The sequence below is a fragment of the Pygocentrus nattereri genome, chromosome 12, assembly GCF_015220715.1.
Source record: "Pygocentrus nattereri isolate fPygNat1 chromosome 12, fPygNat1.pri, whole genome shotgun sequence".
NCBI classification, from domain to species: domain Eukaryota; kingdom Metazoa; phylum Chordata; class Actinopteri; order Characiformes; family Serrasalmidae; genus Pygocentrus; species Pygocentrus nattereri.
In genome coordinates, this window is record NC_051222.1 from 35,576,173 (window position 1) to 35,589,610 (window position 13,438).

At 42.5% G+C, this 13,438-nt stretch overlaps 1 protein-coding gene and 2 long non-coding RNA genes across 5 annotated transcripts in view; all 3 read left to right on the forward strand.

The window, feature by feature from the left end:
• The window catches only part of LOC119264747, a 9,659-nt gene extending 4,704 nt beyond the window's left edge, over positions 1 to 4,955 (forward strand). The window contains exons 1-3 of one of the 3 annotated variants that reach the window (XR_005131183.1): positions 4,086 to 4,305; positions 4,607 to 4,682; positions 4,853 to 4,955. This is a non-coding gene — a long non-coding RNA (uncharacterized LOC119264747). Of the gene's footprint in view, positions 1 to 4,085; positions 4,306 to 4,606; positions 4,683 to 4,852 lie in introns of those variants that run through there. The other 2 variants (XR_005131184.1, XR_005131185.1) reach the window with 2 other exon arrangements.
• Positions 4,956 to 5,017: 62 nt separating this feature from the next.
• LOC119264685 (B-cell receptor CD22-like) overlaps positions 5,018 to 13,438 on the forward strand; it is a 32,640-nt gene continuing 24,219 nt past the window's right edge. The window contains exon 1 of the mRNA XM_037543312.1: positions 5,018 to 5,197. Within this exon, the coding sequence (XP_037399209.1) occupies positions 5,101 to 5,197 (97 nt within the window). The 5' untranslated portion in view covers positions 5,018 to 5,100. The remainder of the gene's footprint in view (positions 5,198 to 13,438) is intronic.
• On the forward strand, positions 6,101 to 6,868 carry LOC119264751. Its single transcript, XR_005131190.1, has 3 exons — positions 6,101 to 6,119; positions 6,247 to 6,301; positions 6,711 to 6,868. It is a non-coding gene; the product is annotated as an uncharacterized LOC119264751 (long non-coding RNA).

Below are 13,438 nucleotides of genomic sequence, written 5' to 3' on the forward strand. Positions count from 1 at the left end.
AAACACACTGAAACATGTTAGTAACCAGTCAGTCACTTCCTCCTGACTGCTCTGGTCATTGTGGGTAGAAATGATCTGAGATCAGTTTCACTGTTTCTAATCTAAACTGTTTCTAATTGATCCTCACCTGCATTCCCACAATTCCTTGAGATGAAGACTAGGACCAGTCAGAGTGGATGGGTTTGTTTACAGCTGTCAGTCCAACGTGGTGGAGAGGAAGACAGTTGGCTGGGAGTTAAAATCCAGATATAATCTGTAGGAATTTCACCAGTTACAGTACATGCATAGTCTGTGTATCACACCAGCCTGTCCAAATACTTTTAAACCTGCTGACTCGAGGTCCCTCAGCCTGCACGTCTGGATGTGGCTGACCTCACTAAAGTGAAACACACTATGGAAGCTCAACGTGTTCAGAAAGATGGAAGAAACAGCGAGCGAAGGTTATTTCCACCTCGCTGTATCTACTCAGATATCTTTGGATGTGTGTGTAAGAGTTTGGTCATTTTCCTCACAAAGCCGTTTCACACAGTCACAGAAAGTGTGTGATAAAGCTCCATTTATAATGAAGGATGGGTTTCTTCCAGCTTTCATCCATTTTCACCCCAGTTTAAAATAAAATGCCCTGTATTATTTACTTCATACGCTCAGTTTTGTCTGAGATGCTGTCGTTTGTTTTGTAAATGAAGAAGCTCAGTCACTGCATATTATACAGCTCTGCTGAGTGAGATCGGTATCTGTTGTCATGGTGACGGCAGCTTCCTCTTTCCAGTGGTTTGCTGTTTTTCACACATTCTGTGAATTTGTGAAACGGCCTTGTGAGAAACGCTGCAAACCTTTTGCAGATGAACAAAAGTCATATTGGACTAAACAGTGAGTGGAGCTGACGTGTGAGAGTCGCTTCATCGTGTTAAACAGTTTGTGCTTCTGCTGAATGTTGTAGGGGGTAGACTGGGGAGTGTGGGGGGGGGGGGGGGGGGGGGGGCACAGGAACTGAGGATGTATGTCTTTCTCTAAATGAGACTCTACAGGTTCATTAGAGAGAGTTAGAGCTCCCCCTACATGTCACACAATAACATTAATAAACCTTCTTATTAATCTGTTTTTGTGTTGTAATCACCTCAAAATCTATAAAAATTCTCAATGACATCATCAGCACATATAAGACACTGATAGACAGTCCCGCAGCTCAAAAGCTCTCAGAAATGTAACAGACTAGAATATCTTATGATGTTTAATGGTGTGTTTTAAAAAAAAGTCTACTTTCAGCACAAACTCTGATTTTACACAAAAGCACAACAGGAACCCCCTCATTTAGACTCCCTCAGCAGAGCCCAGTAGCACTGGACAAACCCGGAAGATGTCATTAAGTACCTGTTCTCCAAACTACACGTTCAATAATATCGTCACAAACTAAAAATGAAGTGTTTTCCTGTGGAATTAACCGTCAGCATAGAACACCATACCTACATGATTTTATAGGAGAACTCAAATATTGGCTTGAACGTGATAAAGACTCATTATGGACCAAGATTAAGCACATAGTCCTCAATAAGCATTGCTAAAAGATCTGAAACTATGTTCATGATTCTAATAGTGAATAAAATCTTAGTAATATAAAGAAATTATCTTACCATCCTTTAACGAGGCTCATCATCAGGGGCAGTCGCAGTTTTTCTTAAGACTGATGATGATGTCCTCCTGATACTCTACCCTCTTAAAAGAAGGTATTGAACTGCCGATGGCAAATATGGCGACCCATTGGCTTTTTCCTCAGGTTTTTGTCCAGGTGGCCTGCTAGCTTTTTCCTCAGCTTCTTTCCAGGTTGCCCACTGGCTTTTTCCTCAGCTTTTGTCCAGGTGGCCCACTGGCTTTTATCTCAGCTTCTGTCCAGGTGGCCCGCTGGCTTTTTCCTCAGCTTCTGTCCAGATGGACCAGTTGTCTTTTTCTTCAGGTTTTGTCCAGGTGGCCTGCTAGCTTTTTCCTCAGCTTCTTTCTAGGTGGCCCACTAGCTTTTACCTCAGCGTCTTTCCAGGTGGCCCACTGGCTTTTGTCTCAGCTTCTGTCCAGGTGGCCTGCTAGCTTTTTCCTCAGCTTATGTCCAGCTGGCCCACTGTCTTTTTCCTTAGGTTTTGTCCAGATGGCCTGCTAGCTTTTTCCTCAGCTTCTTTCCAGGTTGCCCACTGGCTTTTTCCTCAGCTTCTGTCCAGGTGGCCCACTGGCTTTTATCTCAGCTTCTGTCCAGGTGGCCCGCTGGCTTTTTCCTCAGCTTCTGTCCAGATGGACCAGTTGTCTTTTTCTTCAGGTTTAGTGCAGGTGGCCTGCTGACTTTTTCCTCAGCTTCTGTCCAGGTGGCCCACTGTACTTTTCCTTAGGTTTTGTCCAGGTGGCCTGCTAGCTTTTTCCTCAGCTTCTGTCCAGGTGGCCCACTGGCTTTTATCTCAGCTTCTGTCCAGGTGGCCCGCTGGCTTTTTCCTCAGCTTCTTTCCAGGTGGACCAGTTGTCTTTTTCTTCAGGTTTTGTCCAGGTGGCCCACTGGCTTTTTCCTCAGCTTCTTTCCAGGTGGCCCACTAGCTTTTACCTCAGCGTCTTTCCAGGTGGCCCACTGGCTTTTGTCTCAGCTTCTGTCCAGGTGGACCAGTTGTCTTTTTCCTTAGGTTTTGTCCAGATGGCCTGCTAGCTTTTTCCTCAGCTTCTTTCCAGGTTGCCCACTGGCTTTTTCCTCAGCTTCTGTCCAGGTGGCCCACTGGCTTTTATCTCAGCTTCTGTCCAGGTGGCCCACTGGCTTTTTCCTGAGCTTCTGTCCAGGTGGACCAGTTGTCTTTTTCTTCAGGTTTTGTCCAGGTGGCCCACTGGCTTTTTCCTCAGGTTTTGTCCAGGTGGCCCACTGGCTTTTTCCTCAGCTTCTGTCCAGGTGGCCCACTGTCTTTTTCCTTAGGTTTTGTCCAGGTGGCCTGCTAGCTTTTTCCTCAGCTTCTGTCCAGGTGGCCCACTGGCTTTTATCTCAGCTTCTGTCCAGGTGGACCGCTGGCTTTTTCCTCAGCTTCTTTCCAGGTGGACCAGTTGTCTTTTTCTTCAGGTTTTATCCAGGTGGCCCACTGGCTTTTTCCTCAGCTTCTTTCCAGGGTACAAGCAATGGTCCATAGACATCTACCCTTATCCTGCCACCCCACGTTACCTTGCCTGTAATGGCTCCCGGAACCTCCTCTTTCTCTAGTGGCTCCTAATACCTAGTTAAGGTGCTAACAATGTGCTAACGCCTGAATAAACCCAGTCTGCAGTAGGGCAGTGGGCCACTATTGGCCCAACGATGGCCCACTGGCTTTTTCCTCGGCTTCCGTCCAGGTGGCCTGCTGGCTTTTTCCTCGGCTTCCATCCAGGTGGCCCGCTGGTGATTATGCAGAATATCAGACCAAGTCTAAACTAGCTAGACGTTCAATGTGTGGGGGTGGACAAGTAGCAGCGTACAGTCAGCTGGGTGTTGACTTCTTATCTGGGAATGCACTAACTGCAAACTAACATGCTAACCAACAAATTAAGAAAAAATAAAATTTATTGGAAATTCCAATAAAAACACTGAACTATCTGTTTATCAGCCTGAAAGAAAGGAGGGAAAATAAAGTCCAGAGTTTTTCTACCACATGAGCAGACGGAGAATCAGACGTGTTGACTTTACTTCATTAAACCACTTTAACCCCATTGATCTTCACTCAGAGTTAGACTTTCATCACTTCCAGGTCCAAATTCATTCCTACCCAACAAACTCTGACAGTGTTAGTCATTATTAAACTCACCCATCTGAGGTCCCATCTAAAACACTTCATACAGTAATGAATTATCCCTTAAAAACAGTCCTGGACCATCCAGCAGATCAGTCACTGTGTTCTTCAGATGATCTGATGGTGTTTATTCTATCAGCTGGGTAACACTGTACTGAGATCAGCTCTGATAAACACACCACTGATCATTACTGCTTCATACAGCAGCAGGAGGAGAGGAGGAGCTGGTCCTACATCAGTTCATGTCTAATTGAAATAACTGTAACACTAGACGTGAATAACAGATGTCACAGTTTCAGTGAGAGAAAATTCAGACGGTGCAGAAGTTTAAGATAAAGATCTCTGGCTGCAGCTCAGAAGGTCACGTGTTCCCAATTAGAGGAAGATGCATATTAATAACTGAGCATTTCAACTGAGCGCAGTAGCTTACAGTTAAACGTGTGAACCACACCTAGTTCATGATCTCAGTGCTGACTCTGTTCTCACCATTTATCGTCTGGATGCTGGAGACGAGCCTCGTTACTGAACGGTAAGACTTTCTCTTTAATTCAGAAGATTTTAATAGGGGGGCAGCTCTAACCGAAAAACATGCTCAGCTCAGACCGACTACTGTGAAGAACCTGCTGCTACACAGAAATGACTCTTTAGTGGCCATTTTCAAAACGTAATGAGTTTTTGTTCTTCAGAGTTAAGTTACCGTAACTTAGTTATGAAGAAAGGAATCAGTAAGACAGAAGATATTATAGTGTCAGCACTCAAAGTTCTGGACTATTGAAGGACTTTAGATGAAGATCTGGAAACATTTTGTTGAAAATGTCATTATATTAAAGATCCTGCAGGCTGCTGTGATGAGGTCATTGAGAACGGCTCCTCCTCTTCCTCTGGTCTTTCTGCTCATGACTGCTGGTGAGTCAGTGTTTGGTGTGGTTTGTGGTTTCTCTCAGAATCAGCTCAGTGGTGTAGAGTAGCTGCTGGAGTTGGAGAGGAGAGAAGTGAAGCTGTAAGCTACAGTAACTCTGACTGCCTTATGGGCTCCAGACTCTGTAATCAGCTCTTTCATGCATCATATGTTTCAGGAGCTTTTGGAACAGAGTGGAGTGTGAAGTACAACCAACAGGAAATCTGGGCTTTAAAAGGATCCACAGTGTTTATGAACGGAACTTTTACTCACCCAGAACGTCTCACAGTGACGGAGACTTTATGGGTCATAGACCCAGTTAAGGATGTGGAGCCGACTGATCTGAGTAAAGACCCAGTTTATTCAGGCAGAGTCGAGTTTTTCACTGATAAACAGAAACACTTCTCCCTCAAACTGAGTGATGTGATGAAGAAGGATGAACATCAGTTCTGCTTCAGAATCAAAACAAATGAAGAAAAAGAAAGATGGACAGGTGAACCTGGAGTTCAGCTCAGAGTTACAGGTGAGTTAATCATCCCATTGTCCAGCTATAAGACACAGCTCTGCATTCAGAGTAATGTTTTTTCATGACTGCTCTGAATATTCATGTTGTTTTATCATCACTGATTTTATTAATCTGCTCTAATGATGTTCAGCTTCTGTTCTGATTCACTCCTACATCATTTTATCTGGTCTTACTCCTCATTCAGTTCATCTGCTCAGTTTCTTTCTGACCTTCTAAAAATGTTACCAGTGAATAATTACTGATGCTTTAAAACTGTAGACTTATTCTTTATTCACTGATTTTGAGAACAATCATTCAGTTATCAATAATCAAATGATTTTAAAATTATTCAGAAAAAATAAAAAAATAGATGTAAGGATGATAAATAAATATGTTACAGACTAGATCAGGATTTTTATTGGCATTTAACATCACTTTCCCAGCTGGAACAATGGCTAAATCTTGTCCTTTTCATATTTTATTCTTTTAAATCATTGTAGTTTCAACACTATAAAGATTTCAAAGCTTTCTCTACTCGACCTCAAACTCCACTGATGACTAATGAGCTGCTGAGTATTTTAGTTTGATTGATTCTCCATCATTTCATCTGCAGGACACACCTGGTTTAAAGAAGGTGGAACCTCACCTGTAGGATCTGGACACAGTTCCATCATTAACATCACTGCTGACCACACTGGACTGCACTACTGTGAAGCTCAGAATGATCATGGAGCTCTGAATGGAACTGTGATGGTCACTGTTAAGAGTAGGTGAATAATGAGATAACTGCTGTTTCTCTGTGTTCACTTTTACAGTAATGACAGATTAAAGTGATATTAATGATCTTTTCTGCAGGTCAGAGTTGGTCTGCAGTCTGGTTTGCAGTGGGAGGAGGAGGAGGAAGTTTTCTCCTTATGACTGTCCTAATCTGCATCTGCAGGTCAGCAATAATTTCCAAACCTTACAACAGTATGAAGAAATGACTTTATTCTTGTTGTAGAAATGGATTAACAGATAAAATGATTTTGTCCTTAAACTAATTAGAATATATTGATTGTTTTTTCCAGTTTTCACAGAATGAAGAAAACAGCTGCTGGACCTGATCACAGTAAAACAAGACAGGTACATTTATATTCAGTCCATTCAGCAGACGCTCTTATCCAGAGATGCTTACAGAGGTACTTTGTTGTCCACTCAGAGAAAGTATCCCAGTAATTACAGTACATTAAAGCTCAGGAACTACCAGAGACCAAAGCCCTGTTGATACCTAGAAAGAAAGATACAGAATTAAAACACAGCATTAGTGCAGTCCAGTAAAGTCCAGGAAGGTGGCCACAGTCCAAATGACCACATTATGTCCACCAGTCGGTGACAGTTTCACTTGCAGGCTGTATTTGTTTATGATTTGAGAATCACAGAAAACAACATTTCAATTTGGAAATCTCCATCAAAGAGTTTTTAAGAGTCTTTTCTGCCTCATTTTCAGAAGATTAGACATTTAAACTGTTCTCCTTGAACTCTTCACCCTCAGGATGATGTCCTCTACACCAACGTTACACACCGCACACCCAGACCTGCACAGCCTGCTGACTCTGCTGACTCTGGAGCTGCTGATGTTCTGTATGATGAAGTGACCAGCACTGACCAGCAGGGGGAGCCCCAATATGCCAGTGTTACATTCCACCACCACACAGCTGCCCCTGGGTGAGTTTCACTGAGCTTTATATAAAGCAGCCCAGAGAAACTTCAGGAAAGAGGAATTTAGGGTTCAGAATCAAATGTTATTTTCTGTGAGTGCCTTTATGGGATTCCCAGTGTTACATTAGCGCCAGGCTAGCAGTCGAGTGCAGTGTTCACTGCATTTCCACTCTTGCCTGCAGGCTGCCTGGGGCTTTAATCCACTCCTCACCAGTTTGGCTTTACTTTGAGGTTTGGTTTATAATATTAGGTCCCACTTTATATTAACTGTCTCTAATAACTGTGTAGTTACATGTTAATAACATACATTACAACATTGTAAATACTAATGATTTAGTCAGTGTTACAGGCGGATTACAGAAGTACAGCCGGTGTTACACACGAGTATCAACTTCTCTTTTGCCTCATGTAATTACACAGGTGTGTCTTTATAGATGTAACGGCTTATTCACTCTCATGTAATTACACAGGTGTGTCTTTATAGATGTAACGGCTTATTCACTCTCATGTAATTACACAGGTGTGTCTTTATAGATGTAACGGCTTATTCACTCTCATGTAATTACACAGGTGTGTCTTTATACATGTAACGGCTTATTCACTCTCATGTAATTACACAGGTGTGTCTTTATACATGTAACGGCTTATTCACTCTCATGTAATTACACAGGTGTGTCTTTATACATGTAACAGCTTATTCACTCTCACGTAATTACACAGGTGTGTCTTTATACATGTAACAGCTTATTCACTCTCACGTAATTACACAGGTGTGTCTTTATAGACGGAACAGCTCATTCCCTCTCATGTAATTACACAAGGGTAATAACATTAATATAATATTTGTAAAAAACTGGAACAGCAGTTTTTACCCACCAATAGTAAAGGAAGTGTGTAATAACTAACTAACAGATACAGGAAAGCTCCTGTGTAGTTATGTAGGTACAGTGTAATTACAGAGTGGTGATAATTAACGTGAGGTGATTAGGTCACCTTGTTAGTTAATCCACAGTGTTATTGTTCATGTGTAACTACACATTTAGTAATGTGTGTAATAACCATGTTATATGTTAACAATACATGCAATAAAAGTGTAACTGCTGGTGATGCGTATACCATTACAGATTGATTATAGTAACGCAGTCCATGTAAATAAACATTATCTTACTTTAACTGTATCTTCAAATATGATGTAAATAATGAACGATCTCTTCAGGTCAGTTCACAAACTGCAGAGAGAGACAGTCACACCAGTGATGATGAAACCCTGCTGTCTCTTATAGTGTCAGAACAGCTAACTGAGATGTTTCTTCTCTTCAGGTGCAAAAGGCAGAACAGAAACCTGGATGAACATGATTATTATGAGCTTTAACAGATCTCAAGGCATCAATAATCAATTATTTGATCTGGTAAGACATGGATGTAATTACAGGACATTGCCACTAGATGGCACAGTAAGACTAAAAGCAGTGAGGATGATGTTTGTCCAAAGTGCTGTTTAAAGGTTCTAGGCTTCTGTTCTTAGTCAGTGAATAAAAATCAAGTTATTTTGTCTCTTCAGTAAAAGTTATTACAGTAAACTTATTTGACGAGTGATGATCCATAAAGTCCTTCAGTTTCCTCTCTACATCGTCTCTCACCATCCTCTGTACAGAACGCTGCTTAAGAATATGTTTTTGTGGATTTTCATTCTGAGGTTTTTTGTTTCTCTGTGATTTCTGTCTGATTTAGTGCAGAGTGTTTTCTCTATGTAGAGTATGAAATGCTAAGAGCTGAAATCATTCTGATATAAATGTTGTGTATCAGCTCTTATTCTCAGTATGTTGAGCTCAGTGTGAGGCTGTTAGTGATCTGCATTGTGTTCTCACCACATTCACATGCTGGGTGGAGCTCAGCTTTACATCCAACACAGCCTGGATGGTAGATTGTGAAGCAGTGAAGATTTCTATGGATTTCATCTTTACTTTTCTGTCATTACACATCTCCACCACTAGAGGGCAGAAAGAAATTGAATATGAATAAAACACTACAACAAAGTGTTGTTCTGTGTCCTGTTTTAGTAAATATCATTATTGATTTGTGTCAGCACTGGACACAATGTCAGAGAATGATCCTGGATTTGTTTAAGGATGGCATGGAGGCAGACCCAAGTGCAAAGATGAAGACCCATGAGAATGGGTGTTAAATTTATAGAGGCAGTGTGAATTTGGCAGGTTTGGGTTGAGGTGACCCAGAGCCAGGCTCAAACACCAATGTATGCTCGTGGAGTTTCCGCTACACCACTGGAAAGCACAGGCAACCACGGGTAAAACAAAGAACGAGAAATAAGAATGTCAAACAAAGAGATGCTGAAAACAGTTCAAACAGACGAAACTCAACTAGAAACCTGAAATAAAAGATCAGGAGAAAACAAACGACACTTCCACTGTAATTATGAAGGGAAGACCTTGACTTATTTGCTCTTAGTGGAGCAAATACCTTTTGCATGTCTTGGAACTGTTTGTAGATCAAGCCTTCCTGTATTTATTTCTATGTTTTGAGTAGTTTTGGGGCAATTTCTCTCTTTTTGTTTAAATGCCCACCTGGGCTAAGTATCATACCGGTCACCCCTGTACAAAGGTGTGACAAAGGGCTGCTGTTTGCCACAGCCTTAAATAGAGGAGTCCACAGGTGTTTCAGGTTGGATCTAATCAGCCCCAGGGCTTCTGGGAATTGGAGTTCCCTGAAGTTGTGGTAGTCTGCTGCCGTCGCCCTCTGATGGCAGCCGGCAGTGCAGGCTGGGCACCTTGCTGCCGTCGCCTTCTGCTGATGGCTGGGGTCTTAGGCTGGAGCCCTACAATCACAAGTTACAGGGTCACCCAATAGGCAGGTTAAACATCTGTAATGAACAACTTTAAGCTTTTAACTAACTCCAACATTCAAAATAAAAGAAAGGAAAACTTTTAAGACTGACACCGATGTCTGAGAAAATGATACAAGCTACAACTTTAAATGATCACATTCAGATTCAACAGTGCTTCAGCATGAGGTCTGAGTGGTGTTGAGGTTTAGACTTTGACAGACTGGATTAAATTGGTTGGTTTTGGGGTTTAGGCTGTGGTACACTGATTCTGATTAGTTGGTGTTAGGGTTAAGGCTGTGATAGACTGATTTTGATTGGTTGGTGTTGGGGTTTAGGCTCTGGTACTCTGTTCTCATTGCCATAGACTGTTGATTTCCAGGTGCATCATTTTCGTAATCAGATACATCCTATAAATATAGCCATAATGATAATAGAAGTACACTAGTTTCATATTTTATGGGAGATATTGTATATTTTCAGTGTTCACTGTTGACTTACCTCATCTCTTCGGGCAATTAACTGAGCTTTGAACATCTGGAGGGAAAAAGCACAATGTTCTTGCTGATGTTGTCATTGTTGGTGTTTTTCTGTTGATTTTTATGTGTGATTAGTGGAGAGCCAAAATACTGTAGCATCAGTGTAAAAAAAGACGTGAAAACCATGTGTCTTTGGGCAAATGCTCTTTTATTGTTAACAGGCACTTCACCAGCCATCAAGAAAAGCCCAGCCCAGTGTTACTGACTCACAGGGAAAACAGCTGAGATGGTCATCAACAGCCACTGATGATGACCACTAAAACCACTTATTAGGCCAAAGCAAAACACAATAAAACACAATCAATATGTAAATACATTTCAAATAAATTAATAACAATAACAATAACAAGTGGTATACCAGTAGTGAGGCGGCTCCTGAGAGTCACTTTGCATGGCCACACCCCTAAGCTCCCCACTACAGTGTGGCCCATGTCAGATGCCGCACAGCACCCCCCTCAATTTAAATTTTGCTCTGAGGTCTCATCTAAAACACTTCATACAGTAATGAAATATCCCTTAAAAACAGTCCTGGACCATCCAGCAGATCAGTCACTGTGTTCTTCAGATGATCTGATGGTGTTTATTCTATCAGCTGGGTAACACTGTACTGAGATCAGCTCTGATAAACACACCACTGATCATTACTGCTTCATACAGCAGCAGGAGGAGAGGAGGAGCTGGTCCTACATCAGTTCATGTCTAATTTAAATAACTGTAATACTAGACGTGAATAACTGACGTCACAGTTTCAGTGAGAGAAAATTCAGACGGTGCAGAAGTTTAAGATAAAGATCTCTGGCTGCAGCTCAGAAGGTCACGTGTTCCCAATTAGAGGAAGATGCATATTAATAACTGAGCATTTCAACTGAGCGCAGTAGCTTACAGTTAAACGTGTGAACCACATCTAGTTCATCATCTCAGTGCTGACTCTGTTCTCACCATTTATTATCTGGACGCTAGAGACGAGCCTCGTTACTGACCAGACGCGAGGTTAGGTAGCTAATGCTGGCGAGAGCAGCCAAGTGATGGCGACAGGGAGACACGCAGTTACAGAGCCAAATTAGGGAGCGCCAGAGCGAGAAATCGTGCACAACAGCGTCGGCCAGGCGCGAGGTTAGCGGGATGCTAGCTAATGCTAGCGGAATGCTAATAGCAACCAATAGCGTCGGCCAGGCGCGCGGTTAGCGGGATTCTAGCTAATGCTAGCGGAAGGCTAATGGCACCCAATAGCGTCGGCCAGGCGCGAGGTTAGCGGGTTGCTAGCTAATGCTAGCGGAAGGCTAATAGCACCCAATAGCGTCGGCCAGGCGCGCGGATAGCGGGATGCTAGCTAATGCTAGCGGAAGGCTACTAGCACCCAATAGCGTCGGCCAGGCGCGCGGTTAGCGGGATGCTAGCTAATGCTAGCGGAAGGCTAATAGCACCCAATAGCGTCAGCCAGGCGCGCGGTTAGCAGGATGCTAGCTAATGCTAGCGGAAGGCTAATAGCACCCAATAGCGTCGGCCGGGCGCGCGGTTAGCGGGATGCTAGCTAATGTAGCGGCGCAGAACGTCTGCCAGTGCACCAGGACATAGCGGCTCATATTACACACAGCTCAACTTTCAGTAGCGCCACACTCATCAACCTTCACTGTAGCGCTGTGAACATTTATACCGGCACATTTCCACATTTCCCCACCTGGTAGCAGGACACAGAAGACACGATGAGACCGGGCGTTCAGCTTCAGCTCTCAGATTCAGCCCAGAACATTCTCCTGGTGCCCACCTAAGCCACAGTCTAGCGCCCGCCCCCTGGCACAGCTCCCTCTGCAGGACTGGAGGCATCACATTACAGAAAAACCACCCAAACAAAAACCCAAAAGAACAGACGGATAAAATATATGAAATAAATAGTTACTTAAATGTGATCACACTTTAAGGGTGTCGCACTAACAGCTGTGCCCTGGTGTAAACAACGGAGCCGTGGCTGCACTCGTGCTCCTCCAGTGTGAACACAAAGAAAACTCCCAAAACGAGCAGGAAAAACAGCACCTGTCCTGAACATGGCTGAGTCGAGTGTAAGGAGATAATAACAAGACGACAGATACTACATAAAAAACTATTTAATAGAAGTAAAAAGAACGAGCTGCTGTAACGGCTGACAGTTAAGCGGCGCCAGAACCGGTTTCAATAACAAATTAGTTTTGAGGTTAATTTCCTTTATTTTTAGCATTAACAAAATTACCATGTCATTTTTAGAGTAATATAACTCATCATTTCATAATCATACCATCACCCTAATAGTGAAGTGCTGCCATCAAAAGATCAGTCTAGTAAAGTATTTATGTAATTACAGAACATTTTCACTAGACGGGTCAATAAGACTGAGGCAATAAGAATGAGGTTTGTGTGATGCAGCTGTGAGGAAGTGATGGTGCTGTTTAAAGCTACAGTGCTTCAGTGAAGAACTCCTATCTTCTTCATTTCTCCTCCTCTGCTCCATTTTCTCTTTCCCTCAAACAGGCTGTTCAGTCCAGTTCTCCTGATGACACGTACACAGCTCTGGACCCTCAGTCCAGCTCTCCTGAGTACGACACTCTAGCAGTGAGTTCTACATGTTAAACTGTGATCCTCAGTAACAGAGAAGGTGATAAACTCCATATACAGTGGATTCACTTTAGACCCCTTCATCATGATCCAGTGTGAGTGAACATGGTGGATTAGGACTAAGACTCAGGATGTTGTATTGAACTGTGTGGATGTTTGTTCTGAGTTTGTCTGTTTTTGTTGTTCATGTTTCTCTTTGATATCTGGGAGCTCAGTTTATCTTGAACCTCTGAATCTGTGTCACTTCTTTACGATCTCTTTATTTTAGCTTTTGAGTTCTTGCCAAGATGTAAAGCTGCAGAAGGTTTTTTGTTTTTCTGTGCTTACTTGTAACTTCATGTAGAGGCTATAAATTCTATATGCTAAAATAGTTTTAATGAAGTATTTTTTCTCACAATGCCAAACTATAACATGAGCCTTTCTTAACTTCTGCAAATCTAAATATCTGCTAGTATGTGAAAAGCTTTTCCTCTAAATTGTGGAGTATTTTATGAAGTGTTTTATTCTATCAGCTGGGTAACACTGTACTGAGATCAGCTCTGATAAACACACCAGTGATCATTACTGCTTCATACAGTAGCAGGAGAAGAGGAGGAG